Raw genomic sequence first — 27,837 nt, 5'->3', positions numbered from 1 at the left:
CATATTTGTAGACCTGACAAATTTTGCCCACTTCTATGACATGTATTTTATGATGTCTAGGGATAAGTTAATGAGACTTTCAATTTACAATCTAATTTCTTAGCTTCGATGTAGTCTTCATACTCTTCAGAATCTTTCATTACTCTTAGAATAATTTCTTTTTCCTACCCTATACGGATCCTCAATCACCAGTATTACCAAGTCCATTCCACTCCAGCCAGAACTCTATTAATCTGGTACGGAGATTCTGAAGTAATAAGCAGGCAACGATCAAGTGTTACTGACTTCAATTTGCCAGATGATGGCAGCAGAGTACCATGAAATGCTCACAGGTCACTAGATTGGTGTGTGAATTTGAATCTGCAGATCCTGGTTCTAACTAAAATGTGCCAAAAGAGAACATCATTTTAGAAAGGTGTTGCTTGACCATATAGTTTTAAATGTCATGATAATATCTGGGCATTCTCTTAGAGAATTGACTTTCAAAAAGAGCTTAGGAACTTATCAATAAATGACAACATAGAAACCTTACACTGACTGAATTAGGACAATTATCACGTTGAATACTTTATGGGTTTAGAGCCAGTTAAGAGTATCCTCAGTCTACTCCTTTCAAATAGTTATCTCTTTAATGAGTTCATTAAACTTCCTTGGTCCCACCAGTTTCTCCCCGCTACCATACTCAGTGAGAACTCAGAAGACTTGAGTTGTGATCACAGCTATTCCACTGATTACTGTGGTTGGTGAAAAACATGTTAGCTTTTGGGGTCTCAGTGTAATCACCTCCAAGGAGGGGAATTCTCACTCTCTATGCCCTTTTCAACTCTGGTGCTCTATAATTCTGAATCCCTCTTTTTTTAATTATGTCCATTTTTCTAAACTAGAACCACACTAGAAGTTCTCCAATTAAATTCAAAATCAAATATTTTACAGAGGCAGAATAGAGTGCTGGTTAAGAACATGAATTCTGGATTGGCCATTTACTAACTGTGTGACTTCAGGCAAATTATTAAAATTTTCAAGGTGCTTCAGAGTTTTTTGAAATGTTGACAATAACATTGCATATCTCAGAAAGTTAAGTGGGAATATCAGTATATAAAGAAGATACAAATTGATTATATTAATATAAAAAGCATTAAGCTAGTAAGTTCTGCATATATAATAATTATTATGCCACCCATGGGAGCACAAACTCAAAAGGAATCTTTTTATTTTTTTCAATCAATGAAATACAGATAAAATAAGAATTGAAAGAGAATTCCTAGTAGATTATACTTATTTTAACCCATTACCTGATTTTTTTTCTTTTCTGGTTTTTTTTTTTTTTTTTTTTGAGATGGATTCTCTCTCCATTGCCCAGGCTGGAGTGCAGTAGTGCGATCTCAGCTCACTGCAGTCTCTACCTTCCAGGTTCAAGCGATTCTCCTGCTTCAGCCTCCTGAGTAGCTGGGACTACAGGTGCCCGCCTGCCACCATGCCCGGCTAATTTTTTGTATTTTTAGTAGAGATGGGGTTTCACCATGTTAGCCAGGATGGTCTCGATCTCCTGACCTGTTGATCCACCCACCTCAGCCTCCCAAAATGCTGGGATTACAGGTGTGAGCTACCACACTTGACCCATTCCCTGATGATTTTTGCGTTCACAGCATAAACACAAGTAGGGCTAAGCCTTCAGAGTAGGAAGAATAATTGTCTTTCCGACCTTCTTCTTAATGGAATTAGATAAGTTATTGGGCATGAAGTTTCCTAGCCTCAACTCTACCGTTCACTACCTGCTATTTCTTCATTGCAGTTTCTAACACCTAGGATAGTAGTATCCAACCAAGGCAAGGAGGGGTACATAAGAATCTTTACATGTGATAGAGTAGAAGGAATGGGCAATTTGAAAGTAGCCCTTAGGAAAGTTGTGCCCAAATTCTGCTGATCCTCACCCCTTGAGAACTGTTTCAGAGTCTGCATTAAAATGCTAATATTCTGCAATACAGTCAAATCTAATGGAAAGCAGAATTCTGAAAAGGAAATTGGAAAGAGGGTGCAAAAAAGTTAGGGACAGGAAAAAAAAATGACAAGAAATGGGCTGAGTAGGTGGTCCAAATACGGATTTATTTTACTTTATAGTTTTCTTCAGGTTTGACCCTGGGTCACCTTTTTTTTTTTTAATAAACATTCCAGACTATTAATTGACCTTTTTAAGGAGGAACGACCCCAGCCAACGTTTCCTAGGGAGGAGAACTCCAAACTCAAAAGGTAGAGATTTAGCTACCCTAATGAATATACCAGCTCATCTTCCCAGTTTAGCTTATTTAAGCAGCAGTGAAGAACAGTCAGAGATCCCAATGGTCTTAGGTTAGGTAGGAGAAAGAATAGGAGATGGTTGCTGCATATTTTCTTCTCTAAGAGTTCAGGACTACATGTCCACCAAATTTCAATAAAAAGAAAAGCAACTTGGTAACAAACCTATAAAGACCCTACGCAGATATATTGCACTCCTGTATTTGTGTCAGTTGCAGTTATTCTTCTAATGGTACAGTTGAGTATGGCTTTCCGTGATTTCCAGTTGTTAGCATTATTTCTGCCCCAGCTGAGGCCTTCTTTCTCATCCTAGTGACGACAATAGCTTTCTACTTGGCCTCCCTGGCTCTGGTCTCCTTTCATGCCAATCCATGCCATTTTTCATAGCTGTAATAATTTTTATGACATTCTGATCATGAATGGATACATAAATAAATAAGGAATAAAGGGGTGACTGTTACCCCACTTCTGCAAGACTAAGGCATGGGCTCGCTCTGTTGCCCTGTTGCTTTTTCAGCTTCTAAAAGTAGTGGTTTTTAGCTAGAATATGTAATATCACTTTTTAGGCGTGTCACAATGAGTGGTAAAGTACTACATTTTATAAATAATTGCAACAATTTAGCTATTTAGTAAATTGGAGAAGATTTGGGATAATCTGAATAATATAGGCATTATTTTCACTCATTTGAACTGTGATAAAACTTCTTGAGGGAGATAGAAATAAGTGGAATTATTGCTATCCATATGAGGCATTTCTTAAAATGCAGTCCTATCCTGTATTCCAGAAAAGGAAAGATTTGCTTGTTGCTTTCAAAGGAATTACCTTTTGAAAGAGAAAGATAACCAAAAATGTTGGCCATGTATTTAGAAGAACTTTCATTTTTTCTAGTCATTTACAGGTCTCAGATCCCATTTTTTTTTTAATTTTATTTTTTAATTTTTATTTATTTATTTATTTATTTATTTATTTATTTATTTTATTTTGGTATCCAATGCTTTATCTAGAAATCTGTAAGGTATCCATAAGGAAGTCATGGTAAGTCATGACATTAACAGTTTAGCTAAAGTGTTAGGAAAAATCTATTTCAACTTTCCTTGCCTAAAATAGATTTAAAATATATTGCACACTATTAGCTATAGATAAGTAGATAGATAGATGATAGATAGATAGATAGATGATAGATAGATAGATAGATAGACAGATAGATAGATACACAGATACACAGATAGAAGAAATATAAATAAATAAAATGATCAAACAATGAAATCAGAGAAACTTCATTGCTTATCTGCTGCCTTGAGGAAGGGACTTTGTCTTCTTATTTTTTTCTGAAAATTTTTTCCTCAGATATTTGAAGCAATATTGAAACTGAGGATAAACTGTTGCAATTTCTTTATCTGCCCTATCTTTCAACCTTGTAAATAAACCATTTTCAACTTCCTTTTTGAACGCAATTAGAATTATAGAACTTAGACCTGGAAGGAATCAGAAGAGATGACTTGGGCCAGTTTGTCCTTGATCTTCAGGTGGTCAACACCAATCAGAAACGTCAGCAATCTCCATACAAGCTGTTCTGTCTGCCCCACACACATGCACATTCTTCCGTAATTACGAAAGCTTCCAAAATTATAAAAATCATTAATGCGTTTTCAGATGAGGTTTTAAGAATGATTCAAGGAAAGATTCAAAGCTTTAGCAAAGATTTTGAGAGTTTTACAGAGAGCACTCACCCCTCCCACTTATCCTTCCCCCAACCCTCATTTTTTAACAGCTGACAAATGGTATTGGCTGGAGAATTAGGCTTTGAGAAAAGGAGAGACTTCCTAAAAGTTCTATAATTCCTAGGCCAGTTCAGGCATGTTGTCTTAGACATTCCATAATTCAGTTTCCATCACAACCAGCCAGCCTTTAGAGACTGACAGTTGGTAACACAGCTAGTCCTTCCTCAGATTTTACTTCAGGTGTTCCCTTCCCAAGCCATTCCCCCCAGGGCAAAATGTAACCTTGAAATAAGGAAGCATCAGTCAAGTGAAGGCTTCTGAGGATTACAGGTAGGGTAAACTTATTCCAAACCCATCTCTTAGCACACCTGGGTGATGCAGTCACTGCCAATTTAAGTTGAGAAATCACATATCCAAAGGATGTCCTTCTTTCAGAAGTGTGTTTTGACTCAGTTGATGTTTTTATGGATTAGAATGGTTCAGAAAAGAATTACATCAAAAGAAAGAGGGATGCCAAGACATCTTCATGGCTTTTTCTGTCTGCCACTGATCAAAATGAGGTGATAACTGGGATTAAGGGCTTGTCCCACACAAACTCCCCACTGTGGTTAGTCTAAGTACAGAGATAATGCTTATGTTGAGACAGTAGGAAAAGGTCACGTCTGCTTTCTGCACTTGGGTGGGCAGGGGAAGAGGAGTATCAGTGATGACTGCCCCTTGATGTGGTCCACCTCCTTAGGAACTTCTGCTCAGACAATCTCTCCGTCTCTGATCACCAAGCAATCAGGTTCTGGCAAGCGGATTACACAGGCTCTTTGAAAATTGAAGAGAAATATTTAACTTGCAAAGCATTGTTTAGAATAGGTTTTTTAAAAGTCACAACAGCAAGTGCAAATTCTTATTGTGTGACAATGCCTACCTAGCCTAGATGGTTGAAAATGATTCTTGGGTTGAATCTGGGTTCCAGGATAAGAACGGCATGATTACATATCAACATATAGGTACAGGAAGAAGTATTGGCTCACCTGTCACATTTTCCCATATTAAAGTGGCTTCATGGTGCTCATTGAATCTATTAATTTCAACATTCTTGCATGTATCCTTATAATCACCCTTCATAAAGTCATGGTAGTATCCCTATACTGCAGGAGAGAAAATTATTTCCTTTTGTGTTATTTCCAGATTTGGAAATATACAAAGGCTTTGATATGCATCTACTGTAAGATCGAGATTCTTCAAAAGTCAAAATTAATAATAAAGAAAGCCTCAAAGAAAACATAAAGCAAAAGGAGGTGATGTCCAAGCAGAATGAACTGCAAGCCTGGGCAGCATCTGCAGGAAGGAGACAGGATTTTTGTAGAGTGATGCTTTCTTAGCATCCTAAGGTGCCTCTAGACATGCTGTAGCAGGAAGGCTCCTCAAATGCACTTGGGTGAAATGGGAGGGGTGATGGATTAGAAAGGTGCAACAGCTACTCAGTAGGTACTTATTTTAAACACACCATATGGAATTGAAATCCTTTCGCACTCCCTAATTCTGTAGAAGGAAACCAAAGAGTTTGCTACAATTCATCCTCTTAGAACTAGGCTGTAGCTGAGACTCCCCAGCCTTTCCTTAGTCAAGGGTCTATAAATGACTCAGCCAAGGGGAATAGTCCAAAAATCCCTTGTGAAGAGATGTGCCAACTCACTGAGGTTTCTATCCTATTGCAGTGCCAGCGGTAAAGATAGTGAAAAAATGTATGAAGGGGCTCTCCTCTCGTATGGCAGGGCAGGATTCTCCTCCAAGGGTACATGCAAGCCCTTCAAGAATATCAGACTTCACCACCAGGTAAGAGCTGCAGAGAACCCTGGTCTCCTATAGTTTTTCTGAGACTCAGTGGGATATACACACACACACACACACACACACACACACACACATATATATATGGGGTAATATATTGTATTTAAACCATTGTAATATATTGTATTTATAAACTCCTATACTGACCAAAGGAATCGTTCCTCCCCAAAGTGAAATCATCTCCACCTCGCCTATATCATTAAGCTAATCAGATATACCTCTTTCTTCCATTGCTCAAATCATCCGTACCCATAATAACCCAAAAGGTAAATACCCAACTTTCTTTCAGACCACCTTTCAGGCACTTTAGAAATGTAAGTTAGAGACAAATTTTAGCAACTCCAAATAGCTTTTCTGTTGTTAATCAGTCCCCCATTTCCAATACATTCAAGATGTGATTGCCTTAGTTTTTGCATCTGCAAAATATGGGCAATAAATCCCTCCTCCCTGCCCTTTTCCTTGCAGCTTTTTAGTACACTGAAACCTCCACTAACCAGAAAGCAGAGTTGGAGGAGGGTGATCTACTTAGTTGATTTTAATTAGAGGGGCAATCCAAATGTTCTATCATTCCAAACTTCAGTGAAAATAACTCTGTAATATCTTGACAACATTTCAGTTTATTAGGGATAATATACCAGGAAGATCTTTGATGATTAAAAACTGTGATTATCTAAGGGTAAATATATTATCAAAGAGTCATTATACCCTGGCATTACACGATGTTATAAATATTTTGTAGGTTTTTTATAGTGATTAAATGAGATTAGGTATTTAAAGCACTTTGCTGCTGCAGCCAGTATGGAAAATAATATGCAAGTTCTTCAAAAAATTAAGAATAAAACTACTATATGATCCAGCAATCCTACTTCTGGGCATTTATTCAAAGAAAACAAAATCAGTATTTCGAAGACAATTCTGTACTCCCATGTTCATTGCAGCACTATTCACAATAGCCAAGATATAGAAACAACCTAAGTGTTATTCAGAAAATGAATGGAATAGGGCTGGGCATAGCAGCTCATACCTATAATCCCAGTGCTTTAAGAGGCTGAGCTGGGAGGATTGCTTGAGCCCAGGAGTTCAAGACCATCCTGGGGCAATATAGAAATACCCTGTCTCTGCAAAAAAAAAAAAAAAAAAAAAAAAAATTTTAAATGAGTCAGGCATGGTAGCACACAGCTGTAGTCCTAACTACTTGGGCTACTGAAATGAGAAGATTTTTTGAGCCTGGGAGTTCTACTCTACAGTGAATTGTGTTCATGCCACTGCACTCTAGCCTGGGTAACAGAGCGAGAGCCTGTCAATTTAAAAAAAAAAAAAGTAGAATGGATAAACGAAATGTCATACACTCACACACAGAATATTATTCAGTCCTAATAAAGAAGGAAATTCTTCCATTTGCAGGAACATGGGTGAACCTAAAGCACATTATGCTAAGTGAAGTAAGCCAGACACAGAAAAAGAAATACTGCACGATCTCGCTTATATGTGGACTCTAAAATAGCCAAACCCATAGGAACAGAGTGGAGTGGTAGTTTTCAGAAGTGGTGGGTGGGGGAAATGGGGAGCTGTTGATCAAAGGGTACCAAGGAATCACTTTGCTTGATTCCTGGCTGCTGGTATGTCCTCATTAAATGCTTCTTATTATTGCAATGATCAATTCTTATAGCCAGGAAGATGTTTGAAATTGGGCCGAGAGTGTAATAAGTGCAGAGCCTTCCAATGATGTAGATTTCGCAATAAATCTTTTACTTGTACTTGGTTTTGATACAATTTACTTATTTCTTTTAACACACAGTTCTCTTCTGTTTACCTGAGGATTCTGGATTGTTGGGTCTGGTTAATGGAAATTTTCCTGTATCCTCCCAAAGGTGGGGTGGGAGTCAAACGTCTGAGCCACCAATTTTCCCTCCCTTTTATGCACTTTCTAAGAGCAATATAAAAGTCCAGGAATTACAGTTTGTGCCCTTCCTGCCTTCCATTCCCAGATTTTATAAAGTGGATGAGATAGCCTATGGGAAAGCACTGAGAACTAGTTGAAGGAAAGGTCTTGGGGCATTTCAGGGACCTAGATTTTGCCTGGCTATTTCCAACAACAAAACAGTCACAGATGAGCACAGGAATCTGAAGATGCTTTTTCTCCAAAAGTGGTTGGTGAATAGGCATTTATTGAGTAGCCTGTACGTGCTAAGTAGGCACCATGCTTGATGCTTTTGTAAATATAGAAATCATGTTTCAACTTCCATGCTGTCTAGATGGGTAAACAAGATGAATTCCCATAAAATGAATCAGAGGCCAAAGAAAGAATAAGTGCTAGTTTTTGACAGCACAGTAAATTGACTATAGTTAACAACAATATATTGCATATTTAAAAAGTACTCAAAGAGAAGATGTAAAATGCTCCCAGTGCAAAGAAAGGGTTCACACGTGAGGTGATGGGTATTCTAAATACCCTGGCTTGATCATTACACATTCTACACACATATCAAAATATCACATATACACCATAAATGTGTACAAATATTATGCATCAGTACAAATATACAGAAAAGATAGGTTAATTTTCTTCCCTAGAAAGTACAAGGGAAAAAGTTGGAAAACTTTCACAATAAAAAGTTTTTGCAGTTCAAAATAAACACATAATAAGACCCAATCAATCAATCAATCAATCAGAGGCCAAATAAAGTGGTACTCTTTCAAGTGCTACATTGGTGGTTCTGGCAGAAGGTAGGGGAAGACAAGGTCAATGAGGGCTGGAAAGATTGTTCTAGAAAGCTTTCTGTGGGGGGTGGGAATTGGAAAGGTGGGAGACAGTGGGAATCTCAACTCCTGTGAATAGTGTGACATGGATAAAGCCTGGGGGGAATGTGGCATTTTCCATGTAGCAGCTAGCCAGCCTGACAAGAGGAGAGAATGCACGGTACAGTGTCATGGGAAAGTCTCAAATTTATCAAGAACACAGTCTTGGATTTTGGTATTGTGCATGCATGCATGTGTGTGTACACTATGTTTATGTTAATGCAAAGTTGTCATAAAAACATGATTCAAATTTGAAAATTGTTTGTGAACACATAAACACAACATATGTGATAACACAGAAAATGCTCCAATCACGTTTGTGCTTTTGTTTATTCTCTCCCACGTCTTCTCTGTGATGGTAAAGGGTTGGCAAGCCATGGATAATCAAACGCCACAGAAAATTCTCAAATGTAATTTTACCCATTCAGTTTCACTGGCTTTTCTTTTTATTCTTTAGCACAGCTGTTAAAACAAAAATAATTTAACATATCAGAATTTTTCCCATTGGTTTTAATTCCCCTTGTCTGTAATAAACAAGAAAATGGTTTAAAGCAGGCGTCTAAAAGAAGAATGGATCCAGATAACCTGGTTCATCTGCAGACCTGGTCTGTCAGCCCTGTTTCTGGTTGGGGATCCCTAAATATGCTTTTGACCCCAAGTAGACCGGAGACTGTGATAGTAACCTATGCAGATGATTGCTAAAGCTGATGATTAATTCCCTTGCACTTCTTAATTCAAAATCAAGGTATGTTTGCGTGAGTTAAAGAGCTTTAAATAAATAAACAAAGGCCACACTGCATAATCTTTTAGATGGTGGTATATCCTTGAACAAATATGTTCCATTTGAGGGTAAGTCTCTGTGATATTTTATCAATGGGGTTGGTTAGCTCAGGTGACTTACATACCATGTTAACGAGTCAGTGGTATAGTACTCCCTCTTAGTACCATAGAAAAGAGTTTGTGTTTGTTTTGTGTTTATGTTGTAGGGCAAAGGGAGTTCCAGCTAGCAAACTGGCAACATGTGTCTAGTGGATCTATGTTTGCCATAACAACAATGAGTGGTAGAATAAGCTGGATGGCTTAATAGAGATTAGTAGGCATTTTGGGGAAAAAAATGTGAAGTATGTGGTATGTGCTATTTGTGATCCATTTTTTATGCGTTAATAGTCTTGCATTCACAAATCAAAAGCAACATAATATTATTTATAGTTTTGCTGACAATGAGCTTGATATTTTTAAAGATGTAATCTTCAGGCCACCAGTGGGTTTTCCAGTAAGTTCAGAAACTACTATTTTCTATTCTTAGTACTTAAAGCACTACAGACAGCTCTAACTTATACAAAAGTTATTGTCGAATATTTTATGGTATCCCTGGTGTCTTTCTTTTCCCATAGAATAAGCAGTGTTATAAATAGCAGCTATGTTGTCAGGCTAGCACACAAAAGACTGTTTAATAGATGGTAGTTAAATATATATTTGTTGAATGAATAAGTAAACAAACATTAGCTCTATTCACTTGAATTTTATGTCCTTAAATCAAGGGATCATATGATATAAGAGCGAGAAAGTATTTCCTGTTTCTTTTCAGGGAGATAAAGTTAGACCTGTGCAGTGTTTCATTGTAAGTGAACATGAATCTCATTCATTTCCGGAGCTCCCTGGTCCTAGCTTCCAATTTCTTTACCTTGGCCATTCCATTTTGGGTGAGTTAGGACAGTTTTGCCCATTCTATGTATTACACAATTATTTACTATTCTCTGCTTCTTCTCTATCAAAACTCTCTTCTTTGGTAAAACTGATTTTAATTAGATATTAGAAAGAAAAGGTTTAGATACAACTAATTTGTATGATGTTGTGACTAATAACACCATAACCACAATAAATTATCCAAGTTTCTAAAAAGTAGATGTGAATAATCTCAAGTGAATGGTGAAAGATATTTAATTGGTGAAACAAGGCAGAAATTTCCAAGCATTGTATAACAGACCTGAGCCAGGAGAGGGAAACATTTTTAACAGAAATACTTGTTTTGTTTGGCCTTATCAGTCTTTCTCTGGAAATTCTCCCCACTGGGTCTGCTTACGTCACCTTATGGCCCATATTGAAATCTAAATATTTTTCCATATAACATCCTTTCTCACCATGTCTTGATGGTATCTATGAATGAGATCACATTTATAATATCAACATCATCTCCATCCTCTCTATGTTCTTTTACAGATACCAGGGACCATAAATGCTATTTTTTTCTCTCTTTGCCAGTGTCCAAGCCAGCCTTAGTTCTTTCAAGGATAAGTGGTCCACAAATATTAGCCATGAGCAATAGCACCTATGGCAGACGTGAGTTCCAGATTGCCATCTTCTTAGCCTGTAAGCTTCAGTTTTCTCATCTGTAAAATGACATGGTATTAGAATCTAATTGAAATGTTGTAAGGATTGGTTGAGACAGGACTGATTCAATTCTTAAGTAGTGCCTAATATACATAGTGAAAATACAGCAAGTGAAAAATGTTTCATTCTGTTGTTGTCATTGTATTTCCTGTCACCCTCTGCCATCATGTCTCTGGTTCTTAGACTTCTACGTTTTTGCTACCACTTTCTTTCACATTTTAGAGGAGAGGTTACAGAGTTCAAGACCTCGCAAGATTTCATTCACTGTCCACAATCACCATCTATAGACCACCAGCCTGGCAAGCATATCAGCAGGGTTTTCAGTGAAGATCTATGTTGCAGTAGTTCGCATTGGTAAGGTCACTTTGCCATGTCCAAGTCTGCCTATAACTTGCCATTCTCCCTCCAGAACATTCTTTTCCATGGCAATTCCAGCTCCTTCCTTGGCTATTTTCCAGTGCCTTCCAGTCATCCCATGGCAGTCTTTCATTTCCAACCAAACGGTAGTCCATCCAGAAGGACTGCCAGGATAGCCTTTGCCAAGCTGGAAGCTTGCTAGTAAGTAGTGCACTGGCCGTAAGGGTATAAGAGGATCAATCCAACTGGGAGAAGTTGTTTGTTTCTTTTCTGGCACATCTATTTCCAGCCCTACATAATTTATGCCCAGGCCTGACTCCTGAGACACCTTTTCCTATGACCTCTCACTTTCATGCCTCCTCTGCCATACATACCATGTTGTCTCAGGAAAAGAAGCTGAGCCCTTCCTCCCCTTTTACTCTCAGTTCTGTACACTTTATCAAATTCTGTGTCCCAAACTATTCAGGCAAGAGAATCCCCATCTTTTAGCCTCAGTGATGTCTGAACTCCTACTGAGAGCCAGGCTCTGGGTCCACCTGGGGGCGGGGGGCAGAAGATCGGATACCAATCACCGTACATGGCTCTTTTCATGTCATTTCTGAGCTTTCGACCGAAACTGTTCAGATGAGATTATCTGAGCAATTCCTTTTATCCCTTCTTATTTCATATTAAGCTTCTAAAACTACTTTCCCTCCAGACAAGCATAGACTTTCCTATTTGAGTGTAATATAGCCCATAACTAGGAAATCACAAGCATTCTCTGGTTCTTTCATTCATATGTGCCTATTGAGTGGTACCTTTACTGTAGCATTTCAAATCATGTTCTGGAAATCTACATTCACGTAACACTATATGGCCAGTATTTCATCTTCCAGAGTTACCTTTCCCTAAGAGTCCAATTGGCACTTATGTTTCCCATTATATGGTTTTCCACCTGAGATTCTAGGACCCCTAAAATATGTTTTCTCTCATTTTAATTGATGGTGTAATTTGGGACCACAAGGATCCCTAGCAGGGCTATGTGTCTGCAATGAAGTTTAATAAATATTTTCATCAGGTCTCAATAGCAAGACCAAAGAAGATAGCAGGACAAAATACATTCTCATATAATTATGGGGGATATTCTAGGGGTAGGATTGAAAATAAACATACACATATACGTATAGAAACTATACTTTTAATCACAATGAGCCTGAGTTCCAAAAACAGATGAAAGAGTTAGGGTGGCAGGAAATAAGAATTTTGAAAAGATGACTTGATATTTTCCTTCAGATCCTCTAAATACCTCTTTTCTAGTTCTTATTTTGTATTCATAGGCAAAAATCCCATTTTTGAGAAGCAATGTGCCACAATCCTAGCAAAGTACCATATATATATAGAGAGAGAGAGAGAGCGTGCACGCAATAATTTATCAAGTATGTATTGAATAAACTGATTCTTTAGATTAACAAACAACATTTTATTGTTATTGCTTAAAAATAGCAGAAGGATAGCTTTAGGCTTCATAAAAGCATCAGAACTGTACCATGGAAAACTCAGCATATCTCTTCCATTACTCTCATCTCCCTCATCCTGCCTAGCTTAACAGACTATAATAAAGGAGGGACAAGGCATTTTGTAAATATCTTTGTGAGTCTGTGGACAGGTCTTTTAAAAAACTAAAAACCAATTCTCCTGGAATTATGGGTATGGAAATTGATTTGGCTGGTTGCTAAGATGAGGAAGTGGCCCTCAGATCATTGCAATAAAAATTACGATGGGATGACTGATCATTTACTGAGTGCATATATTTATTTGCATTAGTTAACTAGTATTTGCATGCTTTTATTCTTCATCTCATTTATAATCTCCTAAAAGGCAGGAATGAGACCTTGTCTGTTTAGGGTCAGATATAAAAGACCGACTCTATAAGACAAGGTGAAGATTATGTGAAGCTTAGTCACTGTTTCTAAGTAAAACTCTCTTCAAGGCCTTGAGACATGACTTGCATAGTTTCCAAGGGAAAAAAAAAGTGAAGTAGGGAAATGGCACTGATTTTCAGTTTGTGTTATTTGCCCTCCGAGTAACACCTTACCATCGTCTTTCTCAGGGGCTCACAGTCCCCAGACACTTAAATGTCCTCATCAACATCTATTATCTAAAACTTCATTTGCAAAAACAGAAGAATAAAATATTAACCCCTCTGGGGCAGCTTCCCTTTCATCATGGATCAGAGACTTCAGCTAAGGAACAAAGCCCTAACAGATTTCAGGTATCACCATAAAGGGGAGGTATAATTGTAGACGACCTCCAACAAGAGTCTTCTGTGTATGTCCAGTAGTACCACATCTCGAAGCCTATCGCATGCTATGCTATGTTAGCTTTTTGGCTTCAGAATGAGGGATAAAGGGGGACACTGCCCCACCCTGTAACTATGGTGGGGGCTCCAGCAGTAAACTGTGAAGTGTCAGATCACAACTCTGTGATGCTCATGCTCTGTGACCATGAGCAAGTCGCTTACTGTCCTGTGGCTCAGATCCCCCACTCAGTAAAATAAGTAATACCAATCTCATAGAAATTATGAAAAGATTAAGTATAAGACTTTGAGAGAAGTTCCCAGCATTGAATCGTAAGCATTAAATAAATGCTAGCAATTATCGCTATGCAAGAGGCAGGAGTGTCCCATAAAATAATTGAACCCAAGGTCTGGAGAGTCACCGCAAAGCAGCTTTCTGCTAAAATTATATTAAAATTCTGCATTTGTGCTAACACCAACAGTTTGAGTAGGTAAGACAGAGGACTTAGAGATAAATGTTATTTCAATTAACATCTTGGGCTGGGTGCGGTGGCTCATGCCTGTAATCCCAGCACTTTGGGAGGCCAAGGCGGGTGAATCACCTGAGGTCAGGAGTTTGAGGCTAGCCTGGCCAACATGGTGAAACCCCGTCTCTACTAAAAATACAAAAAATTAGCTGGGTGTGGTGGCTCACACCTGTCATCCTAGCTACCCGGGAGGCTGAGGCAGGAAAATCGCTTGACTCTGGGAGGTGGAGGTTGTAGTGAGCCTAGATTGCACCATTGCACTCCAGCCGGGAAAACAAGAGCAAAACTCCATTTCAAAAAACAAACAAACAACAACAACAACAAAAAACCCCAACAATTTACATCTTGTGGGCGTGGCAAAGTGGCAGCAGAATTCACTTTTAGTAGTAAGAGAAGTAGACCCTGTCTCATTCTCCCCAGGGAGCAATGTGGTCCTTGCCTACTAAGAATAATTTCTTTCTTTCTTTCCTTCCCCCAGCCCCCACTCCCAACCTTTTCTTTAAAGATAAGAGAAATAAGAATTCTCCACCTGTATTAGACCCATGCTTGGCTCCTAAAGACCACACCACTTTTGATAGTGAAAGTCAAGGACACAACCATAATTGTCCTCCTCAACTTAGCATCAAATATAAAGGCTGCTTACCCAACACTATAGATTATTGGCTTATCCAACACAATATATTATAGACTTTTATACAATTATTTATACCTTTTAAAATAAACATCAAGAACAAGTGAGTGTGGAGTCTGTAATAGTTCCCATTTAATTGGGAAAATCTTTCTTGCTGAGAGAGGGTTAAGAAAAGGCACCTTTAACAAATTCTTCTCCTTGAACGCCCTTTTCTCTCCTTGCTCTCTGTTCCACAGCTGGCTGACGACTGCAAGCACAAGGCAGGCAGAACTTCAGGGTTGCTGGGCAGCTTTACAACTTGGCAGCTCTCTTCAGCACATGCACAACGATCAGGACAATAAAATATTGTTCATTGCCTCTACCCCACAACCAATTAGGTCAGCTGTAAATATTGGAATTGCTTGGTAAACATGCTGGAAGATTGTGCTGACTTGTTAATATAAGTGAAAATGTAATTAGATTTATAACACTTTTTTTCCAAGCCATAATTTACAACAACAACAACAGGAGGAAAAAAAAATCTCTTGCAACCTGCTGAAATATCATTATTAAAATGCACATGAAAAGTCAATTATGCCAGAGGGAGGTATTTAAGAGAAGTAAGTTTCCATACCGTGGGATTACACCGTGGGGATTACATATTTCTTATTTATTTTTTTCCCTGGATCTTTTCTGCTGCCAAATGAAAAGGAACAGATATTTTACTTATTTCACTCTGAAATATTGCTGAAGATAGTGCTAAGAAGTAAACCAAATAACCTGATTCCCTGGAAACCTACTCAATTCTCTTCAAAGCCCCAGGAAAAGCCGAGTAGTCACCATTCTTTTTTATTTATAAGCCCATCTCGCTTTAAGCAATAGTCATGTTCCTTAAAACATGTGGAAATGCATTTTTTTTTCCTAAATGCTGTTCTGTTTTACACTGTAAATGAGTAGATTATTATATAGAATTCTGTGGGGCAGTCCTTATGTAAAGATAAGAAATAAGCCCTCATTTTCATTTTTAAATCTGGAGTTTCCTCTGCTCACAGGGTGATAGTGGGAGCGCCACTCTATCCTCACTGAAAGATGGTACAGAGTGGCAGGACATTCATGTGACGTCCCAGGCACAGGTGCCACCACGTGCCCTCCCTGGGTAGGAGATCTTGGTGGCATCATCCCTGAGCTGGGCTTCATCTCATGAGGGGTGTTGGGGTATCTGTGTGTCAGGTGAGGACACAACCATCATTGTCCTCTTCAACTTAGCATCAAATATAAAGGCTGTTTACCCAACACTATAGATTATTAGCTTACCCAACACAATGTATTATTGGCTTTCACACAATTATTTATACCTTTTAAAATAAACATCAAGAACAAGTGAGTATGGAGTCTGTAACAGTCCCCATTTAATTGGGAAAATCTTTCTTGCCGAGAGAAGGTTAAGAAAAGGCACCTTTAACAAATTCTTCTCCTCGAATGTCCCTTTCCCTCCCTGCTCTCTGTTCCACCAGAGGGGTTCTGTTCCTTCCTTAGAACCCCTCTCTTCCTCCCAGAGGGGTTCTGTTCCTTCCTTAGAACCCCTCTCTTCCTCCCAGAGGGGTTCTGTTCCTTCCTTAGAACCCCTCTCTTCCTCCCAGAGGGGTTCTGTTCCTTCCTTAGAACCCCTCTCTTCCTCCCAGAGGGGTTCTAAGCCCAGTTCCAATCATAACCCAGCCAGATTGCTGCCCTTCTGCTTCCTGGTTTCCTCCTAATGAATGTAGGTGGTATTATATCTCATTTACATCTGAGGTACCAGTGGGGAAAAAGCTAGTTAAAAAAAAATCACAAGGCCATGTGTAAGTATGAAAGAAGCTGCCATTTTCAGTCTGTCCCAAACTTCTAAAATGTTCTGTTTAGATAATGGAAGAAATCTTTTAATGCATTTTCTTAGAATTGCTAGTGCACATATTGCAGATATATTACGCTTTAGGGGAAGATTTTCGTGTTGCCACATAAGAAACAATCAAAATAAATCACATGTATGTGTGTATATATATACACACATATGTATGACTTATTCATACATACCAATACTTACATGTGTTACATATATACATTACAGATATATAATATATATTACAGATATACTATATAATGTATTGTATATTTTATTATATATTATGTTATATATAATATATAATCCATAATAACATATACTATGTTATATAGGTTATGTTATATATTATATATGTTATATATAACATATACATTACAGATATATACACACACACACATTACAGATATATTATATATATACTGGGAGATCTAGAAGAGCCAAAACTAAGGAGTGGCAAAATTTACAGACTTTGATTCAAAGTAGCCTTTTAATCCAGTGATATGAGTTTGTAATTGACAACAATGCAAGTGACCTTCCAAAATAAAAATGTCCAGTTTTTGTTTACTTATTGCATGTAATAATTATGATTAATACCTTTATATTCGCATTTTATTACAAGTAAAGAGCACATTAAAATTTCTAGTTCATAAAATAATTTTTTTATTATACTTTAAGTTCTAGGGTACATGTGCACAACATGCAAGTTTGTTACATATGTATACATGTGCTATGTTGGTGTGCTGCACCCATTAACTCGTCATTTACATTAGGTATATCTCCTAATGCTATCCCTCCCCCCTCCCCTCTCCCCACAATAGGACCCAGTGTGTGATGTTCCCCTTCCTGTGTCCAAGTGATCTCATTGTTCAATTCCCACCTATGAGTGAGAACATGCGGTGTTTGGTTTTCTGTTCTTGCGATAGTTTGCTGAGAATGATGGTTTCCAGCTGCATCCATGTCTCTACAAAGGACATGAACTCATACTTTTTTATGGCTGCATAGTATTCCATGGTGTATATGTGCCACATTTTCTTAATCCAGTCTGTCACTGATGGACGTTTGGATTGATTCCAAGTCACTACTATTGTGAATAGTGCCGCAATAAACATATGTGTGCATGTGTCTTTATAGCAGCATGACTTATAATCCTTTGGGTATATACCCAGTAATGGAATGGCTGGGTCAAATGGTATTTCTAGTTCTAGATCCTTGAGGAATCGCCACACTGTTCTAGTTCATAAAACAATATTTTTAAGAAAAATATTTTCATGCATATTAGCTGGCTTTGCTTCAACTGAAATATTGTTTGATTTTATACTCAGTCAAGCCTGGTGCCTGGATTTTACACTGTTTAGGCATAAATATAAATATGCAGAGATCTTTCTAAAAATCCCTGGTTTCAGCTGTTGCCCACAGCATAGTTATCTGCTGCCAGGACCTTGGACAACGTGCCTTCTTTTTTGTCAATTGACTTCTGTTTTATTCTTTTCAGGAATTCTTTAATGAATCTTAAAACTTGGAAACCAGTTTTAAGAGACTTAGAGATAAGTCAGAGGCAAAAGACAATTTGAAGGGATTTTCAGGGCCAGGTATCTGCTTGGCTTGTGAGTTTAGTCTTCCAGGAACAGTACCAGTATCTCCTTCCCACAGCAACCCAGGTCCCACTCAAACTAATTAATTTCCATCATGCATCCCGTAGGGCCACCCAGGACAAGTTCAGAGCTAGGCAAAAATAAATAAATATATAAAAATAAAAAATCTATGAACCCACTGGCATAAGGCTTTGACTTCTCTACATAGATGCTATCTGGGTTTCTTTAAAGCTAATCAGGAAAGATTTGAGTGAATGTATTGAAAAAGAAAACAGACAAGGAACCATCCTGGGTGGCTTTTACATTTTTCTGTTTTTCAAAGTCCAAGAGCTATGTCAGAGGACTCTCAATCTTTAGGGAATCAGGAATAAGATCGCAGAAGAAACATCTTTGTATAATTATACAAGCAGATCATCTCTTTCAACCCTGATTCTATCCCTCCTTCCAACAGTCTTTCAAGGTCTATCTTCCCACCTAGAACCATCTTCTTTCTTGGAGACAGGGCAGGGTAGGCATTCCTAATGAGGTGCTCTGTCACCAGACATTCTTACCCAGAATCTTACACCAGATTCTTACCTCCAGATCTGTGGAGCTGCCTCAAGTTCTCCTCCTCATTCCCCTTCTTCCTCCTTTCCTCTTCTTCAGTTCACCTTGCACCCACTACATTTGGTTCTAGTACTTTTTCAAGCCAAGAAATAAGAGTAGAGAAGAGATGAAACAGTACTTTCCAAGGTGGGTGTGTATGTAGGTATGGATATCAAAATGTCAGGGGATAAGAGGCTTCTTCAAAACCTTGTCTAATAATACACCCCCTAGCTTGTCTGTTTCCACCCTAAGAATCATAGCACATATACAAGGCCAGATGTTGGTGATGGGAGCACTGAAGCAGAAAGGAGGTGAGGAGACAAGAGAAGAAACAGAGAAGTAGGAAGAGCAACTGGATTCTGGAAAAATAATTTACTATACCAAATTAGAGAATACAATTATAAAATCAACACTTTTCCCAAGCACCTGATTTCTCTCTAACTTTCTGTTACCTGCACTTAGAAACACACTCTAAAATAAGCAACAACAAAGGGCAAAGCAGACGATCAATGTGAACCCAGAAGGGGCTGCAGATTGTTCACACCTGGGCTAGCAGGTGGGTTAAGGGTTCATAGAATCAAGTGAGGAAGATGTGAGAAGGGTTTCTCTCCTCAGTTCAGTCAACCCTCTTGCTTTCTCTATTTTATTCCTAAGAATTTCTTGAATCTCTAGTTTTTCCTTTTTTTGTTTGTTTTTTGTTTGAGACAGAGTTTCACTCTTGTCGCCCAGGCTGAAGTGCAATGGTGCGATCCTGGCTCACTGCAACCTCCGCCTCCTGGGTTCAAGCGATTCTCATGCCTCAGCCTCCCAAGTAGCTGAGATTACAGGTGCCCACCACCACACCCAGCTGATTTTTGTATTTTTAGTAGAGATGGAGTTTCACTGTGTTGGCCAGACTAGTCTCAAACTTCTGACCTCAGGTGATCCTCCTGCCTCAGCCTCCCAAAGTGCTGGGATTACAGGCATGAGCCGCCACACCTGGCCTAGTTTTTCCATTTTTAATTCTAATCCCAAATCAAGCTACCATCTTCTCTTCCTAGACAAACACTGAAATATCCTCTGGTGTGGTCTTCCCATATCTATACTTGTCCCTTCTTCTCTGTTTTTATATCACAGCTTGAGGGATGCAGCAAAAATGAAAATGTGAAATACTGCTTCCCTGGAATGATTTTTCCATGCCCTTAAGAATGAGATCAAAATCCTTAACAATGCCCTTTATTATATAGTTTCTATCTCTCAAAAGCCCTCTTAACTCAAACTATATTCTACCCTCTCACTTGTCCAAATATGCATTATACTTCTTATCTGCCTTGGTCCTGTGTGTATACATAGAATGTGTTTCTGTCTTCCCATGTTTGCCTAATAAATTCTCCCTGCCTTCCAAGGATATTCCAAAACTCAATTCTAAATACCCCAGATTACCAAGATGAAAAGGATTTTGTATTTTATTAACATTCCCCAAAATATCTAGCTTCTCATTATAAGGAATGATCTCTTTTCAAACAAAAAATGTGCCTCTCATGTGGTATTTTAAAAAGCTAATTTAGCAATAAAATATAAATATTTTAAATAATGCCCAATTAGTTGCAAGTAAGATAAACCAATTAAAAATAAAGACAAGAAAATTTCTGATAAGGAATTTCAGATCAGAGAAACTCTAAGGGAGAAAGTGATGTTGGCCTTCAGGTGAGACTGGAACCAGGAATGGAAAATCTGTGTGCCCCACCCAAGGAGGATGCCCTCTCAGCTGCACTCTGCCGTGGGTCCACGTGAGCTGTTGTGTAGACCTCACCCTGCACAAAGACTTTCTTTACCTCTGTAAAGCAGCAGGTGGTTGTCCCTGTACTGAAGTCATATCCCTGCTCACAAACTAGGTGACTAGCTTCTCAGTTTCTCTGTTTCTTATTACGAGAGTATCCGATTGACTCAAGTCAAGTCAGCTTTCTGTGTTATATCAGGAAGGGGAGACATTGGGAACAAACTTGACCATTGGGTAGGGGATGAAATAGTTCTCAAAGAAGTAAAGAAGTGCAGACACGGACTTGGAAGAAACGCCGAAGGATTTATTCCAAATAAACACAAAAACAATAGCCATAGTAAAAAAAAATACTTTTAAGCATTATCACATCAATTAGGCCATATGTGTATATTTTATATATATAAAATATAATTATACATGCATATCTGCCTTAATTGACAGTATAATGCTTAAAAGTATTTACATATTTTATATAAGATTGTATATGTCTATAAATATATAATACATTTTAATACATTATATATGTTTTATATATTATTTGTGAACAATTTTATATATAGGGATATGTAGACTGGCTTTCCCCCAGGTGAAATTTACCTAGCAACTATGATAGTAAATCATTGGGACTTTGCTGAAGTCACTTTCTCAGATCTTCTGGAAGGCCTACATCGAGTGGGCACTGTAAAAGATTGGTTTATGGCTTGGGTATTTCTTGCATTTTAATAAGGCTTGGAAACTTAGATGTTATTCACTGCAGCTGCCAATCAAGTACTTGTGCAATTCAGGCATGTGTGTGTGTGCGTGTGCGTGTATATATATATATGAAATATATGAGATATATAAAAATATATTTTTATGTTACATATATACACATAATATGCTATAGTTTTGTATAAAATTATATTTTTGCTATACCTACTAGGTACACAGTGGTATAACACACACTTGTGGTATAAATCTAACCTTGAGAAGTATGTGTCTGGTATGCAAGCAAAATTAGCCATCAATTAATTGCAGAATCGATTGAATAAATTAATGCAGAGCATATTTCCATCTAATATTTGTTGAGTGCCTTTGATATGCATTGTGCTTTCGTGAATTTATGAATGAGAAAGCTGTGTTGAGGGATGGGTCAGGTATTGTGCTAGAGATCAGAAAAATAGTGAAATTAATAAGGAAGGCTTCCTGCAGGAGGCAGATCTTGAGCTGCATTTGAAATGCCGAATGCTTCAACAGCTGGCGTACTGTGATCTGCAGGAATAAGAAAAAAAATTAGTACAAAGCAAAGCAAACCTGATTGAAGGAAAATGCAGATTGGCTTTCCCTCAGGTGAAATTTACCTGGCAACTATAATAGTAAATCACTGGGACTTTGCTCAAGTCACTTTCTCAGATCTTCTGGAAGGCCTGCCTCGAGTGGGCACTGTAAAAGATTGGTTTATGGTTAGGGTATTTGTTACATTTTAATAAGGTTTGGAAACTTAGATGTTATTCACTCCAGCCGCCAATCAAGTACTTGCGTAAAAGCAGGACAAACATAACAATAAATGCTAAGCACTCCAGTGTGCAGCAACTCTGGCAGGATGTACTGCAGGCTTTATGAATGTATGAGAGTGAATATACAGAAGCTTGGGAAAAGGTCATTGGTATTTTTGGAGCAATAAATCAAGTATGGAAAGATTTGCATTTTGGCTGTATAACATGCAGGACTGGATTAGAGGGAGAGAATACTTTGAAGTAATATTTCTCTGCTGACTTGTTTTATTAGCTTCTTTTAAACATGTTACATTATTGCTTATAGAATTTCATTTACTCGGATTGGCAGCTTGATAAATACGTCTATTGGCGATGATTTGGATTGCTCTGGGCATTAATATTATTAAAACCTGTCACAAGGAAATGTCTGAAAGATGACTTACTGTAAAGATTGCAGCATGAAATAAATCATCCAGTGGTATTTGTTACCATTTATGGCCTCTTGGAGCTGAGTCAATCCCTTTTTATGTTGCATTATTTTTCAAGTTTTTATAGCCTTACATTATATATTGCTGTCAGAAATGAACAGATGGGGTGTCGAACACAGGCTTCCTGAATAATTCCCACCCTCCAGTTATTGGTATGAAGGACAAGTGCAAAACTGTGCATTCTCAAGCAAAAGGGAGCGAGAAAGAGGTGGGGAGGTTGCTGTTGAGGAAAGGAATCCCTTTGTCAGATGCTTTAGGCCAATCCCACCAGCTGGTTGGAATTCCTGACTGGCAGTCACCCTGTTTGGGTTTCAAGCAAGAGATGAGGTGGCTGTATCTGGCACCAGCAGCCAAAAATTGCAGTTTTCAAATGCATTTTTTTCCTGAGCGCCTCTTGCTGAGACACCCACCTCCACATTTGGAGGTAAATGTGTCATGTTACTTTTTTCCTAAAAAGCTGAGAAATTTAAAAAGAAAATCTGGTAGAACAAAAAGAAAGATGCACAGAAATATTTGAATATTCTTTGAGTAAGTGACTAATACTGCAAACATCCTGTTGTTGGGCTTGGGGGTGGGGCATGAAGGATTCTGAGTAATGTGGATTGCTTTGCAGGGCCCTGGGCATCAATATAAAATAAATAAAAGGAGCACCCTGGAGGTTCTCAATATCTCACAGAGGAGGCAGGAACATGGTGCTCCAAGAGTTCCTACACACTGAAGGCAGTGTGCCTTTAGGGGTCATTAGCTGCCCCCACTGACAGGACTAGGCAGCCACCAACCCTTTCGGGAGCCCTTCTGCAAAGTTCTGAGGCTTTGCAACCATTGGAGGAGGGGAGAAAGTTAACTCACTAAAAGGCCAGCCAACTGGTTTTTTTTTTTTTTTTTTTTTTTTTTTGAGAGAGGGTCTTGCTCTGTCATCTAGGCTGGAACGCAGTGGCACCATCACAGCAGGCTTGAGCAATCCTCCCACCTTAGCCTCTGGGGTAACTAGTACAACAGTCATGAACCACCATGCCCAGCTAATTTTTAAAATTTTTGGTAGGGATAGGGTCTCACTGTGTTGCCCACTTTGGTTTCAAACTCCTGGCTTCAAGTGATCCTCCCACCTTGACTTCCCAAATCACTGGAGTTACAGAAGTGAGCCATTTCACCTGGTCAAGCCAACCAACTTTTTTAAGGGGATGGGGGAAACATGAAATTTTCCTCACCTAGTCTCCACACACACTACTACATTCATTATGAGTAGTTGTACAAAGAACTAGCATATTATAGAGGAACATATAATAGACCCAAAGCCTGAGTGTCTGGAATTCAAATTCATTGCTCACCATCTTGGGACTTTGAATGAGTCACTTAATTTCTCTTCATCATAAAATGTGGATAAAAATATTTTTTCCTGCCTACCTCGTGATGTTGCTGGGAGAAGTCAAATCACACACACACACACACACACACACACTCAAGTTTACTGGCCCCAACATTTGTCAAAGATAGGTATTTGAGTCACCATGTTACAGCCAGATTCTTACCTTCCCTCCTATAAAGCTCTGCATCTTCACGAGTTTATCAATCTCTGTTACTCATCTCCTCATCCCCAGATCCCTAAATATTCAGTCCTTTCGCCATCATCTCTTTTTTTTTTTTTTTTTTTTTTTTTTGAGACAGAGTCTTGCTCTGTCGCCCAGGCTGGGGTGCAGTGGCCGGATCTCAGCTCACTGCAAGCTCCGCCTCCCGGGTTTAGACCATTCTCCTGCCTCAGCCTCCCGAGTAGCTGGGACTACAGGTGCCCGCCACCTCGCCCGGCTAGTTTTTTGTATTTTTTAGTAGAGACGGGGTTTCACCGTGTTAGCCAGGATGGTCTCGATCTCCTGACCTCGTGATCTGCCCGTCTCCGCCTCCCAAAGTGCTGGGATTACAGGCTTGAGCCACCGCGCCCGGCCTCGCCATCATCTCTTAAAAGTGCTACCTTACTAGGAGTGATTTGCAGACAGTCATCTACAGCCTTCCACAAAGAGACCCATTCTCTTTTACCACACCTCTTGACTCCCTTGTCTCAATCGTTTCTTCTTTTATGTCATTTCCAAAAGGACCTTTCATATGGGTTTCTCTCTGTTTGTCTCATTCATGTGAGGATGTCATTTGGATAAGCCCATTTAAAAGTCCATATTTACCAGTCACACCTGAAACCGGCAGGGCTGTGGAGGACTGTTTCTTTCCAGGCAAAGTTCACGGCATTGCTCCTTCTCATTTGAGATCTCATTCTTGAGTAGCACAGAAAGTTTTCTGTCCTTAACCCAGAGAGAGAGTATGTAAAAGTGTGAATTTCAGATAGTTGAGTTTACAAAGGCAGTCAATTAGTTATGTATGCAGAGCTAGAATTTCTGTATTCCTGTGAGAGATACCTCTTGGCCCTTCTCTGCTTCTTTTCTCCCATTGCCTCTACAAAGGGACATTTGCATAAACCCCATTGTCCTCACCAAATTGGCAGCACTGAGCCCCCATAGGCTAACTGATACATAAACATTTCACTGGGTTTTTTTTTGTTTTTTTTTTTTTTTTTTTTTGAGATGGAGTTTTGCTCTTGTTGCCCAGGCTGGAGTACAATGGCACGATCTCGGTCACTGCAACCTCCTCCCAGGTTCAAGTGATTCTCCTGCCTCAGCCTCCTGAGTAGCTGGGATTACAGGCATGCGCCACCACGTCCAGTTAATTTTGTATTTTTAGTAGAGATGGGGTTTCTCCATGTTGGTCAGGCTGGTCTCAAACTCCTGACCTCAGGTGATCCTCCCACCTCGGCCTCCCAAAGTGCTGGGATTACAGGCGTGAGCCACCAGGTCCGCCACATTTGTTTAACTCTTATATATAGAATCAATCTATAAAATATGCATTTCTCTTTTTTTCTTTCTTCTCCTTCCCTTCCTTTTCTATCCATCTCTTTTTTCCTTCCTTATCTTTTGCATTTTATTTGCTCTTACTTATGCAGAGATATATTGAATGAGTCATCAAAGTTCTTAGCATCTTCTGAATAAGCATCATGATATCTGTGTTTCCACATAGTTATTTTCTTGTCTCATGAGAGGCTATAATTCACCAAGCTGAACAATCAGTGAATTATTTTTTCTTTCCTCTGAACATTTAGCGTGACCAGCCATCAAAGTTCTCTCAACATGCTGAGAAAGTTGATGCTCACCAATTTCCTCATCAGTTGGTTGCCTATCACGCTTTAAAGAAGAGACACATAGCACTAGGCTTGATATCTGGCTCTCTTAGTAACTGGCAGTCATTTATTCTCTCCAAGCTAAATCCCCTACCTGTGAAATTAGAGAGAAAATGAGACATAATCATCTAAGCTTTGAACTTTATCATTTACTCCTGTTCCAGCTGCCATATCCAGAAACAACCTCAGGGTAACTAATTTCTCCTTGTTGTGCTTTGCCTTTTCTGGGAAGAAAGACTTCCACTGGCTGGGCACCATGGCTCACGCCTGTAATCCCAGCACTTGGGAAGGCAGAGGTGGGAGGATCACTTGAGTCCAGGAGTTCAAGACCAGCCTGGGCAACATGGTGAAACCCTGTCTCTACAAAAAAAAAAAAAAAAAAAAAAAGCAAAAATTAGCCAGGTGTGGTGGCACATGCCTGTAGTTCCAGCTACTTGGGAGGCTGAAGTGGGAGGATCATTTGAGCCCAGGAGGTTGAGGCTGCAGTGAGCTGAGATGATGTCATTGCACTCTAGCCTGGATGACAGAGCCAGACCCTGTTTAAAAAAAAAAAAAAAGGCTTCTGCTGATTGCCAAATATCTGTGTCCAATCAGTTGCAAAATACTACCTCATACAGAGTTCATAAATCCTCTTCCTTCTCCTAGCTTAGCTTTCATTTAAAAAAGTTATCATAAATTCACTAAAACCATTAAATCATGTATTAAACTATCTTAAAGGTAGGGATGCATCTTCAGTGTGTTGGGTGTGGGGTTGGGAAGACATGCAACTTTGACCCAGAATGACCTGAGATAATGAAGTTTCATAGTAATGGCTAATTACTGCTACCCACCTCTTTATTATTAATTCCACAATTCCGGCACATAAAATAACTTAATCATTTTCAGAATTTGCATGACTAATGGAGTGAGTTCTGATAGAATAAGGATAAGTTTCATAATTAGGTTTTGCTGGGAACTTGTGCAAACCAGTCTATTTATAATTTGGTCAGCTCCTGATTTTTAATGAGGACATTGAGAGGGACTGAAGCCTCTGGCAGCATTCACTTCATATTTTAATTACCCACAGTAATTCTGACAATTACACATATGTCATAAATCACATCATAATGACCCGTGAAGAAAGTGTATTTAATTACTGAAAGGGGAGTTTTCAGGTTAAACGCGTGGCGGAGGTATGCCGTGATGTGATCCACATTTGAAAACCAATCCCCGGGCGCGGTGGCTCATGCCTGTAATCCCAGAACTTTGGGAGTCTGAGGCGGGTGGATCACCTGAGGTCAAGAGTTCCAGACCACTCTGGCCAACATAGCGAAACCATGTCTCTACTAAAAGTACAAAAATTAGCCAGGTGTGGTGGGGCAAACCTGTACTCCCAGCTACTCCAGAGGCTGAGGCAGTAGAATCGCTTGAACCCGGGAGGTGAAGGTTGCAGTGAGCCGAGATTGAGCCACTGCACTCCAGCCTGGGGAAAAGAGTGAGGTTCCATCTCAAAAAAAGGAAAAAAAAAAAAACAAAACAAAACCAAAAAACAGAAAAAAACAAACAACAACAACAAAAAACGGGGGGAAAAAAAAGGAAGAAAACCAAGCCTTCTGTTTCTGTGGCCTAGGGGAAGCAGTCTTAGTGAATAAGGAAAGCTGTGGTTGAAGTTCCAGTTTTAACTCTGACTTGTTAAGATCTTTGAAGTCATTACTCCTGTCCTTACAATAACAAAAAACTAAACAAACTGAGAAATTAGAGACTTTTCATGGCCCATCAGTGAAACTGAAGTTATAGGGCAAAATCCAAAAATGTGCAGAATCACAGCTGAGATCTGTTCACTGGGGGAAGCACTGAAGCTGTAAGCTAGTGGGAATATTTACATGATAACTGGGCCAAATTACTACAGGTTGAGTGTGGATAAGGTATAGAATGAGAAACTCCTGGGGGCACACTTTGGAGGGTTTTGCCTTCAGGAATTCTACCAAGTTCCAGGATTTTTCCAGTGAAAGGCCTAGAAAAATTCCCTCAGAGACTCTGGCAGG

At 39.0% G+C, this 27,837-nt stretch overlaps 1 protein-coding gene across 4 annotated transcripts in view; it reads left to right on the top strand.

Annotated features, from left to right (window-relative positions):
- LOC105476597 (potassium calcium-activated channel subfamily U member 1) overlaps positions 1-27,837 on the top strand; it is a 166,682-nt gene that overhangs the window by 79,084 nt on the left and 59,761 nt on the right. For all 4 annotated transcript variants that reach the window (XM_071068397.1, XM_071068396.1, XM_071068394.1 and 1 more), the window contains exon 19: positions 5,727-5,844. In XM_071068397.1, coding sequence (XP_070924498.1) covers positions 5,727-5,844 — 118 coding nt within the window. The remainder of the gene's footprint in view (positions 1-5,726; positions 5,845-27,837) is intronic.

Source organism: Macaca nemestrina, chromosome 8 (assembly GCF_043159975.1).
Source record: "Macaca nemestrina isolate mMacNem1 chromosome 8, mMacNem.hap1, whole genome shotgun sequence".
NCBI lineage: Eukaryota > Metazoa > Chordata > Mammalia > Primates > Cercopithecidae > Macaca > Macaca nemestrina.
Note: the sequence above shows the minus strand (reverse complement) of the source record. Positions and strands in the feature narration are given on the sequence as shown.